Source organism: Pectinophora gossypiella, chromosome 24, assembly GCF_024362695.1.
Source record: "Pectinophora gossypiella chromosome 24, ilPecGoss1.1, whole genome shotgun sequence".
Lineage (NCBI taxonomy): Eukaryota > Metazoa > Arthropoda > Insecta > Lepidoptera > Gelechiidae > Pectinophora > Pectinophora gossypiella.
In genome coordinates, this window is record NC_065427.1 from 6,853,217 (window position 1) to 6,877,053 (window position 23,837).

General features: G+C 41.4%; 1 protein-coding gene across 16 annotated transcripts in view; it reads left to right on the forward strand.

Moving 5' to 3' along the window:
- The window catches only part of LOC126377791 (twitchin), a 157,227-nt gene extending 133,698 nt beyond the window's left edge, over positions 1-23,529 (forward strand). For all 16 annotated transcript variants that reach the window (XM_050025614.1, XM_050025624.1, XM_050025609.1 and 13 more), the window contains 22 exons: positions 508-678; positions 1,349-1,465; positions 1,690-1,855; positions 2,113-2,273; positions 3,121-3,279; positions 7,164-7,371; positions 7,870-8,056; positions 8,636-8,790; positions 9,062-9,214; positions 9,475-9,704; positions 10,682-10,847; positions 11,416-11,540; positions 13,867-14,062; positions 14,579-14,748; positions 15,588-15,706; positions 16,974-17,127; positions 17,521-17,687; positions 18,708-18,846; positions 19,625-19,742; positions 21,030-21,166; positions 22,005-22,174; positions 22,752-23,529. In XM_050025614.1, coding sequence (XP_049881571.1) covers positions 508-678; positions 1,349-1,465; positions 1,690-1,855; positions 2,113-2,273; positions 3,121-3,279; positions 7,164-7,371; positions 7,870-8,056; positions 8,636-8,790; positions 9,062-9,214; positions 9,475-9,704; positions 10,682-10,847; positions 11,416-11,540; positions 13,867-14,062; positions 14,579-14,748; positions 15,588-15,706; positions 16,974-17,127; positions 17,521-17,687; positions 18,708-18,846; positions 19,625-19,742; positions 21,030-21,166; positions 22,005-22,174; positions 22,752-22,958 — 3,575 coding nt within the window. In that variant the 3' untranslated portion in view covers positions 22,959-23,529. The remainder of the gene's footprint in view (positions 1-507; positions 679-1,348; positions 1,466-1,689; positions 1,856-2,112; positions 2,274-3,120; positions 3,280-7,163; positions 7,372-7,869; positions 8,057-8,635; positions 8,791-9,061; positions 9,215-9,474; positions 9,705-10,681; positions 10,848-11,415; positions 11,541-13,866; positions 14,063-14,578; positions 14,749-15,587; positions 15,707-16,973; positions 17,128-17,520; positions 17,688-18,707; positions 18,847-19,624; positions 19,743-21,029; positions 21,167-22,004; positions 22,175-22,751) is intronic.
- The last annotated feature ends 308 nt before the right edge of the window (positions 23,530-23,837 follow it).

Consider the following 23,837-nt stretch of genomic DNA (forward strand, 5'->3'; position numbering starts at 1 on the left):
TGAGGTACAATAAGTCATACCAAAAAAGAAAACAGTCAAATAACTTTCGCATTCACACGGAGAAAAATGAGCAGAAACACCTTCGTGGTATAGTAGCTAGAGCGTTCAGCTCCCGATAAGACGGTGACGTCGAAGTTACTTTGAAACTGTTCCTAGTTTAATTGTCTGGAAAGAACATCGTCTTTCTCTGATACGGAAGACACGTTTTCACCCATCATGTTGCGACTTGTGAGTCATGGAAAGTTTTTAAACCTAATAAAATTAGTTGCGTAAATCGTGATTGTTTCAAACAATATAATCTCATAATATAATCCTGTATTGGGCTGGTTTTACCCTTCGCGGGTTGGAAGGTCAGACAGGCGGTCGCTTCAGTAAAAAAACCAGACTTGTCACGTTTTCAGGTTAGGTAAGTGGACCCTGTGAAAACGGGATACCTAGAGAGATGATGAATTAGCAATAGTTTAAAACAATAATCGTCATAATATAATCCTTTTTCTTTCTCAATAGCCGCGCCAAAACTGAACGTGCCGCCTCGCTTCCGCGTGACAGCATACTTCGATAAGGGCGAGAATGTTGTGGTGAAGATTCCGTTCACCGGCCACCCAGTGCCCAAGATCACGTGGGTCAGAGAGGGAGAGACCATCGAGTCTGGTGGACATTACCACGTTGAGAGGAAAGGTTAGTATCTTCATGTGTTTATGGGGAAGTTTATGTTCGGACAAAACGGTGTAATTCACCTGAACAGACATCCCCAGTTTTTCCGACTGTGCCGATTATTCATTAGAAGTATTGAATATGTTAGGTTCAAAATGCTTGATTATTTTCTGCATTTTGAACCTAACAACAACAATCACAAAGATTAAAACGAATAATAAAAGAAACATCTATGTTACTTGTTCTCAATTAGAAAATTTTAAATCGAAAGAAAATCTGATTCTCTTGTCAAGCTAGAGACGAGCGTATTAACCATTACACCACCGGGTCCTTCTCCTGTCCATGAGAAATCCTTTCGATTGTCTAAAATATTGAGTAGTTTCTCTTCGTGAGTTTCCCTAAGCACGGGTAAGTGCTATTAAATCAAAGAAAGAAAGAAAAAATATTTATTCGGCATACAAGAAACATACTTAGGTAATTAAATTACTTAACAATAATTATACATAATGCCGAAACGGCTTCAGCTCAGTAAATGTCAAGGCCTAGCTGTAGCTAGACTATGACGCTGATTTTCAGCTGCAGCCGGAAAATCATTTAAGTCGTTCTTTGAGTCGTACGCTAGAAGAATACATTGAGAAGCATCGGTTTTGTGGTCTAGAAATGGATAAAATGAGAAATTTGTTATCAATTCCAGAACGTCACGCGATCCTGACTATCCGCGACGCCAGCAAGCTGGACTCCGGCCCGTACAGGATCACAGCAGAGAACGAACTGGGATCCGACTCGGCTATAATCAACATTGAGATCAGCGGTGAGATATTCTGATATATACTTCCCATGTATGGTCACTTTGAAACCATGTCACATTAACTTTTTTGACAAATCAAACCTTAAGTCTCATTAAATGTCAAATATTATAGTGCGACAGGGTTCTAAAATAGGTACATGATATTGCTCATGACTGTACAACACCGATCAACATCAGATTGAAAAATTACAAACACCAAATTAAACCTTTTTCGTTTCATTCCCCAGATCGTCCGGACCCACCACGGTTCCCCAACGCGGACAACATTGGCGTGGACTCACTTGCGCTCGCGTGGAAGGCGCCAGTCTGGGACGGCGGATCAGACATCACCAACTACTTGGTCGAGAAGAGAGAACACCCCATGTCCAGCTGGATCCGAGTTGGCAACACCAGGTAAATATGCATACATAATATCACGCCTATTTCTATATCCATTAATCTTAATTTATATTTATAAGTAACCTCTCCAAATCAAGTTTTACGCGCCCTTCTAAACAAAAAACCTGTACAGGTTTATGCAAAGAGCGAAAGAATTAGCTTTAACTCAACGCTTAATTAGTTGGTACATAGTTTAACAAGTGCTACTTTAATTTACTTTTTATAAAAAAAAAATCTATAAAAAACAATAATAAAACCGTTTTTCCCTACAGATTCACAACAATGGCGATCACAGGCCTAGTCCCAGGCAAGCAGTACGAGTTCAGAGTGTACGCTGAGAACATATATGGCCGTTCTGACCCGAGCGACCCAACCGGCTTGGTGCAGACCAAAGCGGTCATCAAGAAGGAGTTCAAGAAGAAGGAATACCCAGGTACGCTGAACCTAGCAACCTCTCTCGTTCATCTATATCTTCTATCGTGTGGGTTGTGAGGCGGAGTACCAACCTCATCAACCCTGGTGTCAGGGTTACTATTGAGCCGCCAAAGGCCCCTGACATGGCTCATGTATCGACTACTTACTTACATCAGTAAGTAGTAACCGGGGCCAACGGCTTAACGTGCCTTCCGAATCACGGATCATCTTACTTTCGGACAATCAGGTGATCAGCCTGTAATGTCCTAACCAAACTAGGGACCACAAAGTAATTTTTGTGATATGTCCCCACCGGAAATCGAATTATCATGAAATGATCGAGCAAGTCATGAAATTATCAATTCTAAGATCTGGCCACGACATATATAAATATATAAAATCAAAACGTTTCAGACTTCTTCACTCACTCATCTCGGAAACTACAAGTGTTGGTAGTCTCAAATTTTAGGACGTAGGTACTCACTAAGACGAGATTTTGCAAAATTCAACCCCTAAGGGGGTAAAATGGGTTGGCAAAGTTTATATGAAACTTGTATAGTTTTAATAATAGGGTTTCACGAGGTGATGTGTTGTTGGTGTTGGAGGTGCTGATGTACGTACGTAGTCGTTACATGAGTCATGTCAGGGGCCTATAGCGGCTCAGTAATAACCCTGACACCAGGTTTGATGGGGTTGGTAATTCACCTCACAATCCACACGATAGAAGACGAGGTGTTAGGTGGCGAGGCAAACCTAGCTTAGCTGTTGATGAGGAGCACAGAGTTGCTATTCTACACGTAGAATTATTCCTTATTCTATGCTTTTGTATTGCAGCTACTAAATCTACATTTTTTACTTTTCAACAGTGGACGAAACAGGCAAACGTATCCGCACAAACGCTGACCACGGCCCGGTGAAAGACTACGATAGCTACGTATTCGATATATACAGCAAATACGTGCCGCAACCAGTGGATATCAACACTTGTTCGGTATACGACAAGTATGATATCCTGGAAGAGATTGGTGAGTGTCCCGGTTATGTTAAAATTTGTAGATTAATACGTTTGGGTGGAGAATAAGGTAGGGATGGTTTAGAGTTTGTAGATTAATACGTTTGGGTGGAGAATAGGGTAGGGATGGTTAAGAGTTTGTAGATTAATACGTTTGGGTGGAGAATAGAGTAGGGATGGTTTATAGTTTGTAGATTAATACGTTTGGGTGGAGAATAGGGTAGGGATGGTTTAGAGTTTGTAGATTAATACGTTTGGGTGGAGAATAGAGTAGGGATGGTTTATAGTTTGTAGATTAATACGTTTGGGTGGAGAATAGGGTAGGGATGGTTTAGAGTTTGTAGATTAATACGTTTGAGTGGAGAATAGGGTAGGGATGGTTTTCTAAAACTAGTTCTTGTTTAAGTTTGAGTTTTAGGTGGATAATTCAGCCTTATTGCAAGAAGGATGAACCAAACAACCTTAGAGCAATGTAAACTATTTTTAATAGGTCAAAACGTGTATATGCAGGGTGTTAGTGACATCATAACGAAAACTTGGAGAGATGATTCAGATCATGATCCTGAGTTGATATCAAGTGCAAAAGTGTGGAACAGAAAATAATTTAAAAAAAAGCAGTAAAATTTTCATGAACTTTCTGACGGGAAATTTCGCTTGATATCAACTCAGAATCATGGTCTGAATCATGCCACTCAGTATTTGATACGGTGTCACTAACACCCTGTATATTTTGTTTTCACGTCGTTTCGATCGACAGTCGTCACGGGATGACTGCCGCGGCATACCTTACCTACCTTTTTTAACGAAGGGTAATATCAGCGCCGTGATGCCAAAGCCAAGGGGACGATTTCGCATTCTTCCGCGGCTTGATGGCGATAGTCCACATCTTGGGCATCATCGCGAGGGGGGAACCTTACCTACCTATACTGATCGACCTTAGGGCATCATCGGAAATACCTATGAAGACTATTACGACGATGAGAGGCACTACGGGTGGTATTAATAAAGTAATCTCAGCTACGAGACCCTCATATAAAAACAATGGCCCCGATTCCTGCAGACACCGCCTAATTTTATTTTAAGTTATATCCGTCATTTTCATATCCGTCGAAAAGGAAAGGGACGGATGATTCACAGCTCTTAATTTTAGGAAGAATGAGTAAATGAATGAATAACCCGAGCGAATCAAAAGGTACGTCGCTGGTATGCAATCCGTTTGACGTGCTGTCTACTTAACTGTGTCGGGTTATTGACGGATGTAAAATTTTTAGACGGTTGGTTTAGATTTGTGCTTAAAATTGACGTGTGTTCCATACATTTTATGCTTGTCGATTACCCGTCCCTTTCCTTTTCGGCGGATAAGAAAATGACAGATATAACTTAAAATAAAATTAGATGGTATTTACAGGAATTAGCACCAATGTGACTCATATAAAAACAGGGACTTGAGCATGATCTTGAAGGCAGTCCCAGCTGAGATTAGTTTATTAACAGTGATTATAGTCACCGTCCGCCTTCCCCCCCCCCCCCCCCCCCATTTATCTGTACACAATCATATTTCAAATCTAGGGAGAGAAAAGAACCCTATGACTTTTGAAAAGTGTATAACAAATTCTGTACTTAGATAATATTTGCACATTTTTTTAGTCTAAAAATAAAATTTAATATCCGCATGAAAGTAAAAAGTAGTAATAACTAAACTCACGAAGTTGCTTGAGAGATTTGAATAGTTTTTGACAAGGGTTGTAACGAATAGTTGCATACATACGTAAGCTCACGCCCGTGATCCCAAAGGGGGTAAGCAGAACCACAAGTCGTCAGAAGACTGCAGCCGCCTTTGATATGAAGAGTACAGTTCATCATATTCTTCTCTCGTGTGAGTTGTGAAGTCTATGACTGATCATCAGACCTGGTGTCAGGGTTACTATTAGGCCGTCAAAGGCCCTGATAGCTCGTGTAACGACTACATACTTAGGTAAATAGTAGCCGGGACAGGTAGGGTGTGTAAATCGTATTTATCTTAGCATGTCAAAACCAAGAGTGGCTCTGACGAATTCTGCTTCTGCCTATCCTATAAGGGTTGCGGGCGAAAGTTTAGATTTATATATAATTTATAGGCAATGGCCCCGATTCCTGCAGACACCGCCTAATTTTATTTTAGGTTATATCCGTCATTTTCGTATCCGTCGAAAAGGAAAGGGACGGATGATTCACAGCTCTTAATTTTAGGAAGAATGAGTAAATTAATGTGTCGGGTTATTGACTGACGTAAAATTTTTAGACGGTTGGTTTAGATTTGTGCTTAAAATTGACGTGTGTTCCATTAATTTTATGCTTGTCGATTACCCGTCCCTTTCCTTTTCGGCGGATAAGAAAAGGACAGATATAACTTAAAATAAAATTAGATGGTATTTACAGGAATTAGCACCATTATTACGTTAGTGCCAAAATATCCTAAATATACGTAATTTTTGGCTTTCCAGTGACAATATGTGTATTTATTTAAATGTCTTTCTCTATTCGTCACAACCCTAGTTTTGAGCTAACATAGACATACTAACATCGTAGTCGAATTCCAACTTAAATCAAGTACAAATAAGGCTGAATTTCGCAGGTGACTTCGTGAGGGCCTCTTCTAAGCGGAAACGTGGAGGTCTGTGTGTGAATAGATCGATGTAGTGCGTCTCTCTCTCTCTGCATCTCTCTTTCTCACACGTATATAGTGCGACATTACTTGAAATATTGACTAAGTTTGTGAAATCGTTGTGTGCAGTTTGGCAAACAGGGTAGTTTAAATATGAGATCTTTAATTTTCAACTTATCAGCATCATGCTTATGTGCCAGAGGGGTATATTACACGCACTCCTCGCTGTGTTCAAGTCCTATGTAATAGGAACCTATTGCCATTAACCTTTTTGTCCGGCCAAATATTTAATGCCATTTACGGCAAACCTACAATAAGTCCGTCAAAAAAATATTGCTATATGTTTTATTATCTGCGATAGAACTTATTCGATATAAAATTTGAGTTTTGTCGTGCTAAAGTGTTATTTATATTTTATATACTTTAGTACTTATTACAAAGAGTATTATCTGATTTTTTTATTGCACCGAATATTCGTGTATTTATGCGTATTATACACTGCACACGTTATATATAATATTTTTATTATAACACATACACTCACACATATATATTTCAAGTACTATATTTTTAAATTTATAAATACTATGTCAGTTTTTGCACGGAATTATTTTATAGAAAACCAAATAAATATTTATGTATATCACGCACACTACACTCTAACGGAATGCAAATGTATCTAGATATTATTTTTGTAGGTTTTTGATAGTATTAAGTACGAATCGACGTTCAAAAGTAAACCAAAGTCACTAGATAATAAAACACAAACTTAATTAAAACAAAACGGCACAACGATTATTCGACTCATGTGGACGCATTGTTGTCAATCTTGTGACTTAAGTTTACGTTGATGATATTAAAAAAATATATATAAGCAAGGTATCCCAAGACGAAACAAGAATAAAAATTACCGTTTTATAGTGATCAGTAATAATGTAAAAATCAAAGCGGGATACAGTGAAAATGCTGGGGTATTTTTTTATTGGGTTTTTTGGGTATTGTTTGGGTATTTTTTGGGACTTGTCGATGATATCCTTGATATCGACTGTCACCCGTCTCGTGTAAGATCGATGACTTGGCTAACTAACATTCGGCTAATCAAGAGCCATTATTCTTCGACCAAAGAATATTCATTAAAAATGCATCAGTCAAAGACTAAAAGACGAAATATTTTTTTTCGCCTTGTGTTGCCTTGTTGACCTACCAATCTCAACCAAATATCCAGAGGCATGAGGTATATGCTACTGTTGTAGGCACAGGCGCTTTCGGAGTCGTGCACAGATGTCGCGAGCGATCTACTGGCAACTATTTCGCTGCCAAGTTCATCCCTTGCACGGGTGCTATGGAGAAGGAACTGATTAAGAAAGAGATTGATATAATGAACCAGCTGCATCATAGGAAGCTTATCAATCTGCACGACGCCTTTGAAGACGACGATGAGATGGTGCTCATATTTGAGTTGTAAGTATCTTTCGGTATTTAAAACTAAGTTCGTCTTCGCAAGTCACTGTCGAGTCCAAGATAGAGGAACCTGAGGTGGCCGATGTCGGATACGACAAGGGATCTTTGATTTGTGCGGCCTCCGTGGTCCAGTTGTTCGTTGGGTTCACGATCCAAGAGTCCCGGGTTCGAACCCCGATGAGAACATATCACAAAAATCACGTTAATCTCTTTTGATCGCGTGTTACTTGGATAGGATAATTAATCTTGGGGAAAACTTTTAGGTCTGCAATTCAGGCTTGATTATAGACTGCTCAATTGCACCACTGGCTGCTAAATGTTGTTTCGTTTTCTATCTCTGAAATCTCTTTCAACCTTCACGGTCTTCGGATACCAATCTTTCCGATATGCATCAAAATCGTAACGAATCTTTGAAAATAGAAATAAAAGGCCAAAGCCAAAAAAAATCTCTAAAGTCTACCTTCACAACCAATACCCCTAATCCCTCTTCTCTTCCAGCCTCTCCGGCGGCGAATTATTCGAGCGTATCACCGAACCAGGCTACAACATGAGCGAAGCCGAAGCGGCGCATTATATGCGACAGATATGCGAAGGTGTCAAACATATGCACGAACAAAACATCATACATCTGGATCTCAAGCCTGAGAATGTCATGTGCCAGACGAGAACTGGTACTGATGTTAAGGTCAGTTGTCTCTTTAAAGTTGTACACTGTTTAAGTGTTGGGTTGTGTTTTGGTTGTAAGTTTACAACGACGAATGGGTAGTCAGAGAACTAAGTACCTACACCACACCGGTTTCTGTTAGACCAAAGTGATAGGTGGAGATCCGTGTCACCGTCTATAATGGCCGAGCCAACAGTGTTAGTGAAAACTGCACTTAAAATAAATGAACTCATTGGTGCAAGTCTGGTTCTGGGATTAGAGTCGGCGCTCCATGTTTGAGGAGCAAGCCGGTGTACTGTGTACAGAAGCACATTGATTATTCAAGGTTATGTCATAAAAATAATAAATAAATGATACATTCTCACCAAAAATATTTTTTGAGACTGTCCTCGACTTGGTCAGGATCAGGACATTGCAAGCTGAAATCGCGTGATTGTCCTAAAAATGAGAAAATTCTGCTTCGGAGGACACATTAAGCTCTCGGTCCCATATGAGCCATGTCTGGCGTTTGACGAGTCAATAATAATCCTTACACCAGGGTTGATGAAGTCGGTCTGCTTTTACCCGATCCCTATTTTAATTCCTTTACTATACTCACAGATCATCGACTTCGGCCTGGCCACCAAACTGGACCCCAACGAAGTAGTTAAGATATCGACAGGCACGGCCGAGTTTGCGGCGCCAGAAATCGTGGAGCGCGAGCCAGTCGGCTTCTACACCGACATGTGGGCTGTGGGCGTGCTGTCTTACGTTCTGTAAGTACAACGAGATGTTTTTACACACATACATAGACCTCGTATAACAAATAGACAATCAATCTCTAAAAAAGTGTCCGCGTTGCATCTTGTCACAAATGACGGCGTGTATAGACACTCCTACAACCGATATTGCACTTCCTTTGAACAGCCTTTGTCGGCTCCCAAAAGGTGTAGGTAGGAGTGTAAATTTCTTTTGTTGTTTAACTATTGTGTCTGGAATCTAGGCGTTAGGAAGATAAATATAATCTATCTTGTCTCTCTCCAACAGATTGTCCGGCCTATCACCATTCGCGGGTAACAACGACATTGAAACCCTCAAGAACGTGAAGGCGTGTGACTGGGAGTTCGACGAGGAGGCCTTCCAGCACGTCTCTGACGACGCCAAGGACTTCATCCGCAGACTGCTTGTTAAGAATAAGGAGTGAGTATCATTTTAAGACTTTGGACGGCTCAAGGGAGTTTTGTCCGACAAATTTGAAGTCTGATTCATTAGAGGAATCGATTTGACGGTCTAAGTGCTACTACCAAACATGTCAAAGAGGTTGAAACCGTTAAGCTTGTTGATTTTCCTTGTTGTTCTTAGCAAAAAACCATAAGTAAATTACCAATAAGTTACCATGACTCGGTTCTAAACCGTCTGCACTCACCAGCGTAGTTTCCTAACCTGAAGAACTCTTCCAGAAAACGCATGACAGCCCACGAATGCCTCATGCACAAGTGGCTGGCGGGCGACGCAGCTGCCGCACGCACCGCCACCATCGAAGCGAGGAGATACGAGAAACTCCGCAACAGACTCCGCGAGAGATACGACAATTGGTCGTCGTTCGCCCTGCCCATTGGCAGGCTCAGCGAATACAGCTCGCTTAGGAAACTGCTCATTGAGAAGTGGAAGATTTATGACGGGCAGTTCGGTAAGTTTATCAATAAATTCATACTTGGATATTTTAACCAATTACAGCTGCAGCAATGATCTATTTATCACTAATTTAAGATCCAAGATCTTGTCGGTGTAGCATTCTCCATGCTACTTTTTAGGGAAATGTAGGGCAGCGGTTTCCCTCCTGAAGTGTATTGATTGACTGATGTAGATATACTGATATGTTGCATCTTATTATCTATACTGGACTCGAGTCCCGATGCGATGTGATGAGAGAACCCATTTAGTGTTCTGTAAGCTGCTGTATTTATTACGTTTTAGTGGAGGTCAAAGATAATTGACGACTATCAAATATTTTCAATCTATTTCTAGAAAGATTATCAGAAACTTACGCACATGTTTTCCACGAAAATTTTCAAATGAAGGACGAAGGACACGCTCACACCAACACATCGATATTTTTTCAATCGCATTGCGTTATTTGTGTAAATAAAACCGAAATTACTTTTATCATTTGATATCTCTTGAGATTTTGAATCTAAAGTCTTTCAAGCTTCTATCTTCTTAATTCCCAACATTCAAATTGTCGTCCTTGATGGGATGTGTTTGTTGTTGACCATCCATGACGGATCTTTGCAGTTATATTTGTTACTGCTACAGCCTCCGGTCACCGAATCGCGCGGTCTACAATTGTGACTTATAAACATAAAAAACATGTATTTGCGACGAAAAATTCCATTTTATATTAACTCAAAATCATGAGCTGAATGATCTCCCTCAGTATTCGGCTCAGTGTCACTAATACCCTGTATTTAATGTTTATGTATTTAGTCTACTTTCTTTATCTGCTCCCGTTGGACTCAGGTAGCAGGCCGACTATATCTCTGTGCACGTGATATAATCGTAATGCCAGTGGGAATGTGCCTATAGGTGCATAGCTGATTATAATCCACCCTTCTCTTTCGAACCTCTCTTTTCTTTGTATTTTTCATCCTTTTTCCTCCCCGTCAGACCGTCGGCAAGCGGCGCCGAGGTTCGTGATCAAGCCCCAATCGGCGTTCTGCTACGAGGGCCAGTCCGTGAAGCTGTATTGCCGCATCATCGCCGTCGCCGCGCCTACTGTCACCTGGTCGCGAAACAATCATGAGCTGAGACAGTCTGTAAAGTTCATGAAGAGGTATGTGTATTATTTATTTATTTAAATTATGCGGCTTGTGAGCCGTGGCAGCCAGTAGAACGCTTGCCTCTCACATTGAGATCGCATATTATTACATTTTTACATACATACATAAACTCACGCCCGTAATCCCTAATGGGGTGGGCAGACCCACAAGTAATCAAACACAACTTGCAGCCACTGTTGATACGATGTCGTAAGCTGGATATGATAAACCTTATGGTGATAAGGGATCAGCCTATCGCCCATAACATTAGTCCATCATGTTAGAGGACACAATCCCTCTGTCGCTTTTTACGATATGCCCGAGAAGAGAAGCGGCTGAACGTGTTCTATGTTTTTTTTATTTGCTTCCAGAACAGCACAGAAGTGGTATTACATTTTTCTTTATTAAAATTCGTAACTAAGTTAAATTAAAAAAAGAAATCGTTTTTTTGTCACCTTTAGATCTGTCTTTATTTAGTAATCAGAATTTCTTAATTCATCTTCGACCTAGACTAGCCATAACAATACAGTAACGAACACAAGTTCGTCGTATGTCGTTTCTAATCATAGCTGTCTTCAACAGATACGCTGGCGATGACTACTACTTCATAATCAACCGCGCTAAGTTGGAAGACCGCGGCGAGTACATCATCAGGGCGGAGAACCACTACGGATTCAGAGAAGAGGTCGTTTTCCTGAACGTGCAACGTGAGTATTTGTTCTTAACCGACGCTACGCAGAAAGGTGTTATGAGTCTGTAGTTCTGTCTGTCTGTCCATGTCATCGTAGCTCCAGAACGGATGGTCCGATTTTGATACGATATTAGCGCCGAACGCTAACAACACTGCTCCCCCCAGCGTTGCCAGCGCTAGGCGCGGACATCCGCTGGCAACGCTGGTGGGGTGGTACTTTTGGTGATTTTCTCACGTTATTCTAGAAGAAAACTCGATGAAGCTTAGGTACTTGATTGTGATAGATGTGACTTTGATTAGTCAAATTGGGAGGCTGGAGTATAGTCATGACCTCATGTTTGTAATGGAAAGTGGTAAAGACTACATACATAAGAATAATATCACGTTTATTTCCCGTTGGGGTAGGCATATGCCACGGGATTCCACCACGATCCTGATATCTCTTTCGCCTTTTTTTCGGTATGCACTAACTTGTAAGTGGAGTCAAGTATCTGTTTACCCCGGTGGGAAATAGGCATGGCTTTGTGTATGTATATCTACCCTCGCGGCATAGTTACAGAACCGCGCGAATTAAGGTGTAGATAATTGAGACACAGACTCCGGGAGACACGATACGTTTATTCAAGAGAACGTAGTGTAAAGAACATCTTAGAGCTAGTTACTTATGTTTATATACTGACCTAATGCAATAATAAATTGCTTACATCTAAAATCTTAAACTAGGTTATTGCAACAACATACAATTTCTTAATCTAGTTCTTACATGTAAAGTTGACATCAGCATTGTTATGGAATGCTGATGATGCGGAAGTGGATTCCTTAACTCGCGCGAATCCGATGGCTTTGACCAATAGTCATACGACGTCTATCCACGTAGATTTGCTGCGTCTATTGGTGGAAGCCTTCGGTATGATTCGCGCGGCACGCCTCGGTTGCCGACCTATTAACTACAGAATATGCACCGAACTAATTTGAAATTGCGAAACATCGCAGCAGTAACTATCACATTTTAAAGACCATCCTATAAATGTTCTCTGACTAATTAAATGCTACAGTCAAATAAATATATCAAGCGCCAGACGGTAACAAACAAAATCGCCATTACTCGTCCATATATCTAGAATCAGGTCACAGGTATTCTTAGCCTGCATAACCTAGGTTCATTGGCATTAGACTATAGCTAATTTGATCTAGACTTCTTGAATTGTCGTTTGATACAACAGTAATTGCAGATATTTAGATTATTTTGCGTCTAGAATTGTTTGGGAGTATTTGTGTAGTTTCACTTAGTTTTGTTGGGAAAGTTATAAAGGGCATTTAAATTTGTTGTATTAGTGAAAAGATCGGGAAGACTTTGAAGTAAATGCATCTGCATCTGTCAATACGTGTTCTTGTAAAGTGCAGTGATTTGTTGTTTTGAAATTTTGGCCAAGCAAGCGATCCCATAGAAGATCAAGAAGGAAATTGTGAATTCTTGAAATTGATTATCGTGATAAGTGATGAAATACTTTGATTAGACTTGGACATTCTTAAAGACTAAACTAATAACTTCTTTGTATAGTGACACTACTTATTTGCAGCGTTCATATTCGCTTATTTAAGTGTCAGTCATTTGAACATTCGTGGGCCATTTGTCGTTCGCCGCTCTTTGAGGTGCATATAGATGTCAACTTTATTAGCGAATGATGCAAATAAATGGACAGTTTCATTTTGTTTCTAATTTATATGTATGAATAAACTTTTAAAGGTCATTTGAGCGCCATCTCTTCATGGAAAGAATTAAAATTACTATAACTAACAGCAGGCCTAGCGCACTATGTAAAACGCGACGCGAGATGAAATACCTTCGTAGAAGCGTCTAGTGGATTCATAGGAATTAACTGCCTCTGTGGTCCAGTGGTTGAAGGTTGGTGGACATATCACAAAAATCACTTTGTGATCCCTAGTTTGGTTAGAACATTGCAGGCTGATCACCTGATTGTCCGAAAGTAAGATGATCCGTGCTTCGGAAGGCACGTTAAGCCGTTGGTCCCGGTTACTACTTACTGATGTAAGTGAGTAATCCTAATATGGGCCATGTTATTGGCCTTTGGTGGCTCAATAATAACCCTGACACCAGGGTTGATGAGGTTGGTATTCCACCTCACAACCCACACGGTAAGAAGTAAGAAAATCGATTATTTTGACTTCATTTCAGTTCTTATGTCTTGGGTCTTCTATAAGTATTTTACGCTTGTGCGAAAGACCTTATTGTATCTCGCGTCACGTCGCGTTTTACGTAGTGTGCAAGGCCTCCTGCTCATTGTGGGTCCCTAAATAACCTGTGTTTATGTCAATTCCAGCGGTTCCCAAGGTCCAAAGGCAGCACGTGCCGGAAGCCCCGCGCCGCCGCGAGGCATTGCCCTACACATTCTGGCAAGAGTCCTCCGAGACGGCGCCAGTATTCACCTTCCAACTGCGGCCGCGCGTCATGCAGGCCCGCGACACATGCAAGCTGCTGTGCTGTCTCAGTGGCAAGCCTACGCCCACTGTCAAATGGTAAGTCCTTAAAATTCACACATAAACAATTACTTACCCTTAGGTTTGTAATGGCGCCACAAGTAATCAGAAGATAACTTGCAACCACTTGATTTGAAGTCCAAAAAACAAAGTGGTTTGGATAAATCTTGAAGCAAATCTACAACAAGTTGAAAAAACAAACTTTTTCACAATTTAGGTACCATGTAAATGACCATACTGACCAATAAAGACTAGTTGTACAGCAGTCACAGCGCCTAAAAGAAATTGAATAGCAATGTCTATGGAATTCCATTTGCTTTGATCCTGACATACTTCGCTGGCTTCCTCCACATTCATCAATCGTTTCATACACGTACGCCGGTTCAGAGTAGATCTTATTGAATCTTTTCTAAGGACATCTCCAATTTGGTCAATGTACGTCCTTCTTGACTTTTTTCATCATCATCATCATCATTCTCCTGCCCTTATCCCAGTCCTTGGATTTTTTAAAATAATTTAAATTGTTCGGTTTATTTGAAATCTTTAACTCTACAGGTACAAGGACCGCAAGGAGCTGTCGAAGCATGACTATTCTATGACGCACTCCGACGGCGTGGTGACCATGGAGATCATCGACTGCCGGCCCGAGGACAGCGGCAAGTACAGCTGCGTCGCCACCAACGTGCACGGCACCGACGAGACCTCCTGCGTCGTCATCGTCGAAGGTAGAACCATACTTCTATGATGATTCGTAAAGTCCCTCAGCTCAATGTACTTTAACCTCTCAATAGTTTACACATTGTTCCTGGTCAAGATCTGTGGGGTTAAAATTGCCACATCGAAGCAATGACATTTGCGCATATAAAAGTAAGTGCGCAATGCAAAAAATGTCAAATAGCAATATTGCTAGATGAATTGCTTCGATGTGGCCATTTTAACCCTCCTGTAGGGTTAAAAAGGCTTAATAGACGCAATATTGCTATTTGACATTTGTATGCAATGCACTTACTTTTATATGCGCAAATGTCAAATTGCAATGTTGCTTTTTTAGATGAATTGCTTCTGTGTGGCCAAGCAGTTGACGACCAGCGCTTTATATTCATAACATATATACAGCCTATATATGTCCCACTGCTGGGCACAGGCCTCCCGTTCATCAACCGGAGTGTATTTGAAATTAACTTGCGTTAATGATCAACAGCCTCCGTGGTCTAGTGGTTAGAGCGTCATGCTCACGATCTGGAGGTCCGGGTCCGATTCCCGATGGGGACAAAATCGAATTCACTTTGTGAGACTGTCTTTTGTTTGGTAAGGACTTTTAAGGCTTGAATCACCTGAGTGTCTGAAAAAATAAGATGATTCCGTGCTTCGGAGGGCACGTTAAGCTGTTGGTTCCGGCTATTAGCCGTAAAAACACCTTCACCAACCCGCAGTGGAGCAGCGTGGTAGAGTATGCTCCATATCCCCTCCGGTTGATTAATGGGAGGCCTATGCCCAGCAGTGGGACGATATAGGCTGTTTATGTATGATCAACAATGAAATTAAACGAATGTTCCGTTCCCAGGCGAGGTAGTGCCTCCCGAACAAGCGGCGATGGCGCACAACTTCCTCTACTCCGGCGACAGGCGATACATCGAGAAGCCCATCAAGCCGGCACCACCGCCCATCATAACTAAGACTAAGGTAAATATCACCAAGTCCCCTTTATGCAGATTCTGTTTAAAAGAAGATGAGACGCCATTACACCTGCTGTGCAGTTGTGAGGCTCTCATACACAGTAGAAGCCGAACACTGGCGGGCCACATAATGGATCCCCAGTAGGACAAGGAGCTTCCTCCCAAAAAGACGCTCGATCTAATCGAACCGATCGGTCTAGAGTCTAGAGGAGGAGTTTTAAATATAAATTAGTAGGGATTTGGCCACAATAGGTCTGACTTGGTCGCAGTGGCCATTCGGGCTGCATTAGTTCGAGTCCTCTTAATTCACAAATAATAATAAAAGGTAAATATTATAATGAAGTTTTTATAACCCGTACAAATTGGTAGCCAATTTGGAAGAACGCTTACATCTCACTTTGAGGTCGTATGTTCGAATGCAGCACAGGCCTAAACCAATAATTATCAAATTTGTTTTCGAACTCATGTTTGGATCATAAATGATTATCACGTGCTCAGCGGTGAAGGAAAACATCGTGTGGAAACCAACATTCCCGAGAAATGCATTTTTCGGAGGTATGTGACCTAACCTGTTTTGGGCTGGTTATCCCTTCGCGGGTTGGAAAGTCAGACAGGGAGTCGCTTCTGTAAAAAACTGGACCTGTCAAATCTCCAGGTTAGGCAAGCGGACCCTGTGAAAAACTGGATAATGCTAGGGAGATGATGTAAGCCAGAATAAATTGTGTATTGTATACTCCTCCTCCTACTCCTCGCTAGCTATGTTTAAGTAGGTAAGTCCCTTGTAAGGGGGTGAGACCATTGCCATTAATCGCTGCAATAAATGAGCTTTTCTGTAACCCAAGGTCTGTGTACCGTCTAACGCGTAAGTGCGAGAGAGAGAGAGAGACAAAAAATATCGTCGTGGGTTGTCGTCTCGGAGGGACACCTTCGGAGCTATGCCCCCTTAGTGTGGCGTCTTTCGCCGAATACGGGGCACGGGGGTGGGCTACGGCGGGCGAAACTCGCCCCTCCGTGAGCCCAGCGAGTCCGGTTGTGCCGCCGGCGAGTCAGCCCACCAGGTGAGACTCTGTTGAGGGAGGCCCGGTGAGCGACTCCAGCCAGGCGGCAAGAGAGAGAGACAGTCCGCGCGTTCCCGCTTAAATACTCCTCTGGGGCTTATGGCCTTTTAAGACTAAAGTAAGACCCAAGGGGGGGTTGGGTGCAGGGCGGGCAGTTACCGTTCTATGCGCAGTATAATTCTGTATTCTATGGTCTAATGAAACTCTTTCCCCCAGGTTACAATCGACCCTCCAGCAAAGACGCACACGGCGATGCGACCAAAGTTCTCCCCACAGTCCTCAGTGGACGCCAGCAAGAAGAAGTACGGAGGGAAACTGGACTCTGACTCCACCTCGTCCAGGTCGAGGAGCGCTACTAAGGAACTAGTTTGTGAGTATTCTTTTTTTTTGGACATCTAGAAAAACGTGATAAAACGACAGACTTGTTATAACGTTTTTCTTTATTAATACTCGTTGAGTGTTCCTAAATTTTGGCAGTACGCTAGTTTTCATCTACTCAAATCAGTTACTTTTTACAAAACGTCAAAACACGAAATTCACATGGAATTTGTATGAAAAAGCACACTGTGACGTCATAGAAAAACATGACAAAATGTCGCACTTATTATTACATGTTTCTTCATAAATAAGTTAAATAGAAAATGATTTTGTATGATGCGTACTGACAAAATTTAGGAACAGGAGCTAGGAACTTCTTTCTTTATCTAATCGTCTTTATCTACTCTAGTTTCTATCCTTATTTAACCTGAATCTCCGTCAACAGTACCGGCGTCGGACTCGTCGATGTGCAAGCCGTCGTTCGCCCGCGCGCTGCCCGACGTGCTGACGGCCCGCGACGGACACCCGCTGCTGCTGTCCTGCTCCGTGCGAGGAGACCCCGACCCCAGGGTTGAGTGGTACAAGAACGGGAAGCCGCTGCATTCCTCTGAGGTATGTCACGACACACTTCACTCAAAATCTCATTCTTAGATGATATAATTTGCTACTTAAATACAGTTCGTAATGCCTAAACCGGGGGGGTTAAAATGGCCACATCGAAGCAATTCATCTAAGAAAGCAATATTGCTATTTGACATTTGTTTAACATAACATAACAAATACTTTATTCCACAAACAGGAAAAAACAAAATACAAAACAAAAGAGAAATAGAATTAGTACAATAGGCGGCCTTCATTTTGCATTTTTCTTCTTATCGTGTCGATGGCAAACTGCACACTTACTTTTATATGCGCAAATGTCAAATTGCAATATTTCTTTCTTAGATGAATTGCTTCGATGTGGCCATTTTAGCTCCCCAGGTAAGTGAATCATACTTGTAAAATATTACCGTGTGTGAGCGAGATATGGCGCGCTCTCTCCCTTACTTAGTGGCTTTATTATTAAAGTAAGACCCAGATGAAGTAAACCCCGATACAAATTTTCTATTATTCTCCGAAACAGAACAAACGTGAAAATATATCTCCGAAATTCTTTCAAATAGTGATGTTTAGGAGACGTATGCCATGGTAAGCGAAAGACGATCACAGTTATCTCCTAAACAGATAAACTATTCGGAAAAAAATCGGTGAACATATTTTCTTGTTGCATTCTTTTTGAAGCGCGATTTCTATCATACATACCTTTATGCCTGGCCGCATTCGGGTAAAAACAGTACAACTTCCGAGGAAGCTTTTTGCATGTTCATAGTACGATTATTTTCAATATCACGGTGTCACACCCCGGACACTTCATACAAAAATAAACTCTTTATACACAGACACTACACATTGACGTTATCGTACACGCGCGTCTGTGTGTATGACGTCTGACGCTCATACGATTGAAGACTAAATTGAGGCCGAGGGGGGCTGAGATAAACCTAGCTCTAGCTAGCTAGTTAGCTGATAGTGGGGAGCGGAGAAATGCCGTTCTATATAAGTATGATTTCTGATTCTATGGCGGTGTTTCAGGTGATCGACCTCAAGTACAAGAACGGCGTGGCCTCGCTGGCGATCAGCGAGGTGTTCCCCGAGGACGAGGGCGAGTACTCGCTCAAGGCCATCAACAGCCAGGGCGAGGTCGACACCAAGTGCAAAGTCACTGTTAAGCGTGAGTATTGTCATGGGTCATGACTTTTGAGTGTGGAATGCTCAAACTTGACTCGAGGAAAACTTGTCTTATTTCTCTACCGAGTATGGTTTATAGCTCCTCGGGGCGATAAAGCTCGGTCGCAATTTAGATAATTTTTCTAAAAATAATACAGTGCTTCTACTTTCCTAATGTCCTACAGCAATCATCGCATTTCCGAATACAAGCGACTGCTAATTTACGTTCATCAGTTATTAGATTTATCGTGTATCAGAATTTAAATTCAGAACATTTGTTGAACAATCCTTTGTTTTGATTCCCGCGTGAAAAAAAATAACAATAAAGTACCTTGTTCTGAATTCAAATTCTGACACACGATAAACTGAGACGATGGATAAGTGGCTGCAAACATGACCTTATCAACAAGGGATCAGCCTAGCGCCCATAACAGTAGTCCATCATCTTAGAAATGACTCAATCGCTGTCTGATTTAAATGACTCTGAGATAGGGACATTCCCGAGAAATGCATTTCGGAGATATGTGACATAACCTGTATTGGGCTGGATTTTCTTCGCTGGTTCGAAGGTCAGACAGTACTGTAAAAAACCGAACCTGTCAAATCTTCAGATTAGGTAAGCGGACCATGTGAAGACGGAATAACGCTAGGGAGATGATGATGATTTTGAAAATACTAGAATTCGTTTTTTGAGGTCAATCGTAGACCGTGCAGTCCACATAGAATCCCACTAAAGGGTCAACAGCATATGGACTAACTGTTAATTATTCTCACTCTCACAGCTATGGACGGCGGCGCGGCGGCGGGCGCGATGAAGGCCGGAGACAAACCGCCCAGGGTCGTGGACCACGCCGTGTCGCAGATAGTCACAGACGGAGACGCTGTCACGTTATCCTGCAGGTAACTATGACCAATAAGCAATATGGCCGCCGTATAAAATATATTTGATTTGATTAACTATAATACTGTTCTAAATTAGGAGGTTATAACTCTTGGCTTGGGGAGGAAGGCAAGAGGGCACTGCCACAGCCCTCTCTGCCACGCTCGCCTTACCATTGCGGCCCTTTAGATTTAAGTGAGAGGCTCAGTGGGAGGGGGGGGAATCTAGCCTGACGCCCGACAAGAGTTGGTACAGGGTGGAGAGTTATCTGTTCTATACATAGTTATTGTTTATTTTATGGTTTAAATAGTTGAGTTAGGATTTAGATGGTTTTCAACTCTTGGCCATGTAAATGGGGACCTCTCAAGCTCACGACTATTATCCCAATTGCGGTAGTCGGAGGTATATCCATGGCAAGATGTACAAACTGCCCACACATCAAGGTGCACATGGTGCAAGTCCGGTACCGGGCTTCGATTGAGAACAGGGCAATATCTCACTAGGTGACTAAAGAAATTAAATGTTTAAGAATGTTATAAAAACTACTTTAATCAGTAAAGCTTATTATAAAGTAGGAGACTATCTTAAAGATAATAATATTAAATGGATTACTTCAGCTCAACACAAGAAAGACAAGAATGTTTGCAATAAAAACTTGGCCCTAAAATACTGAATTTGAAATAACTTTGTAAGTGGATTAAAAAGGATTGTGAAACACTTGATGATATTTGAACAGTAGAGTACTTTTTTTTTTATATCCAGGCGGAGGATTTTTGAGCTTCTTTATATAAGTGGTGCATGCTCGCCTCGAAATGTTCGTGTACGCGGTGGCGTCCGGAAGTCGGGTCGCACCTTTCCCTCAAAAATGTGCGAAGGGAGCGATGGCTGGCTTTCGCGTCAACTCGTGATCGGGTGCTGCGTATGTGGACAGGCCTGCTACTGTCAGGGAGCTCATAAAACACTGTTTCTGTGATAAAGTCACATAAACTCTTTATTTTTCACTTTCCTTCCACCGACTGTAATTGGAATACCATTGTATTTAAGTCTATAAATTATGTAATACAAACTGGATTAAAAGAAAAGAAAGGAAAACATGAAACAGTAGGACTAGGGCCCTGTGCTGGGAGGTTTTCTGGCCACGTCTTTCCCTCAGCGTTACAGATTCCGATGTGGTAGTAGTTTTACAGCTAGTTACATAATATGTAATTTAATTATGTTTGACGTTCAAAAAGCGCTAACTTTGTAAGCCAATTTTGAAAAATAAATATTTTTGAATTTGAATTAACCAAAAACCTCTTTTACTCCAGGATCGTAGGCGCCGAACGTTTCGACGTGGTCTGGCTTCACAACAACAAGGAGATCAAGCCGTCAAAGGACTTCCAGTACTCCAGCGAGGCCAACATTCACAAGCTGACCATTGCTGAGATCTTCCCAGAGGACGCTGGTACGTTGACTACAAATTCAAATGAACTTCTCTTATGATATTGGCCTCGATTCCTGCAGACACATCCTAATTTTATTTTAAGTTGTACCCGTCATTTTCTTATCCGCTGAAAAGTAAAGGGACGGATGTTGGACAACTGTTAATTTTAGGAAAAATGAGGCGAATAAAATAGGCATCTCACTCATATGCAACCCGCTTGACGCGTGCTGTTAATCTAATTCTGTCGGGTTATTGGCCAATATAAAATTTTCGGGCTTTTTAAATTTCTGCCTAGAATTGACGTGTGTTCCATAAATTTTATGCCTGTCGATTACCCGTCCCTTTCTTTTTCAGGGGATAAGAAAATGACAGGTTTACAATAAAATTAGACGGTGTGTACAGGAATCAGCAGCAATATGTATCATATCATATCATAAGCATAGTGTTATTGGTAACAAAGATCTTAACCTAGTAGTGTTAATAAAACATTGCTGGCTAGGGTGTACAGGGTGTGAGTGATACCGCACCAAATACTGAGGGGGATGTTTCAACTCAAGATTCTGTGGTCATATCATGTGAAATGTGAAAGTATAGAATCGAAAATAATTTTAAAATTGAATTAATTTTGCGACAGAAAATTCCACTTGGTATTAACTCACAATCGTGATGATGAACCGTGTCACTAACATTCTACACCTGTCATACACCTCTGCGTACTTCAAGAATACAGGCGCGTTTCTTTGTTATGTTGCGTTTGTAAAAATACACAAAGGACAATTCTCACTTAAAGGATAATTTGTGAATTTCATGAGGTTTTACCCAATTTGGAATTATATTCAAACTCAACTCCTATCCTCAGGCGTGTACACCTGCGAAGCGTTCAACGACGCGGGCGAGTCATTCTCGTCGTGCTCGCTGTTCGTGAACGTGCCCGGAGAGACTCCGGCCACGCCGCAGTACTCTGCCTTCCCCGCGTCCGTCACCGTCAACACGGCCGAGCCTGCTGTCTTCACCGCTGAGTTGGATAAGGTGGGTTTTAAATACAGCTATTCTATATTCTTAATGTCTCTCGTAATGTGCCGTATTGGACTTTTCAGCCATACAAGACGTTGCCACAGAAACACTGTATACATCATCTGATCAAGATATAAAGGCATCAGATGATGATTGTCCCTCGGTAATCATCGCATTTCTCAATGCAAAGGAATGCTAATTTCAATTATTAGATTTATCATGACGACAACTTTTACAAAATAGGCCAGGGTTCAGTGATTATTTGCCCACAGGTCAACTGCGAATTTCAACTCTCGTCCTACTAAGACACTAAACTGTTTATACTAAGACCTAAACTTTACTTTATCTGTGATATTTTTTTTAACATTTATCTATTAAATAGATTCTATTGAACAGTTTAGTGTCTTAGTAGGACGAGAGTTGAAAATCACTGTTGCCCTGTGGGCAAATAATCACTGAACCCTGGCCTTTTTTCGGGGGCCTATGGCAACGTGTACATTTATATCTTGTGAATGTATATGAGTCTCGTAGTTAGTCTAAAATAAACATTACTATTATCCAGAAACTAAATATAACGTCTTTTCTCCCACAGCCACCACTCCAGCTTCAGTGGCTGAAGGATGGCAAGCCGATCGACGAGACGTCCCCACGGTACAGGTTCACGATGGAAGGCACATCCAGGTACCGCCTGGAGATCGCCAAGACCACGCCCGAAGACGCCGGACAGTACCTGGCCCGCGCCGTCGGCTCCAAGGGAGACTCCCTCGGCGCATTCTATCTCAACGTCGTCGACGTCTAAACGCCCACGACCAAAAGGACTGACATTTACAACATGGGCCCCAATATAACACCCTGTGGCAACCCAAACTCCAAAGTGAAATGATCACATATATTGAGCACGGATACGATTTTTTTTATACAATTCGGATGTCTAAGTGTGTAAAGGAGTTTTTTGTATTTAAATTATTTATTATTTATTAATTTATTAAGTATCGTTAAGTGTTACACCCTGTCGAATGCCTATGAGAAGTCGCTTGGACGAAACGCTCTCTAGTCACTGTTAAATGTTAATTTATTTATTTATCGTTAATAATTTATTTCTATCGTCCTCGTCTAACAGGTTTCGAAAGCAGCTTCGTTAAAATTTAAAGCTTGTTTTAATCAATGTTGCCGTGATAAGGTCTGGCATCAAACCGACGACCCTCAGTTGGATACTGCTGTCGCCACCACACTGTATCCCTCAGACGATCGTCCCGCCGACCAAAATCTGTAATACTATTTTTATATTTAACTGTATTATTTAATTGTACATAAATTAATTTATGTGACCGCGTAATTTATAAATAAATATGTATACCTAAAAATAATAATGGACTCGTTTCATTTAATGTACTACTTTTACTACTACATATTTGATAACATGTATTGGGCTGGTTTTCCCTTCGCAGGTTGAACGGTCAGACTAGCAGTCGCTTTTGTTAAAAACCGGATCTGTCAAATCTTCAGGTTAGGTAAGCGGACCCTATGGAAACGCTAGGGAGATATCAACTACTATTTGGTAAGCTAAAATTGACTCTAGTTATACCAGTTACTTAGTCTAGGTGGATGACGTCAGCATTGTATAATCAAGTAATGAATGTTATTTTAGGTAAATCTGCAAAATATACATACGTAAACT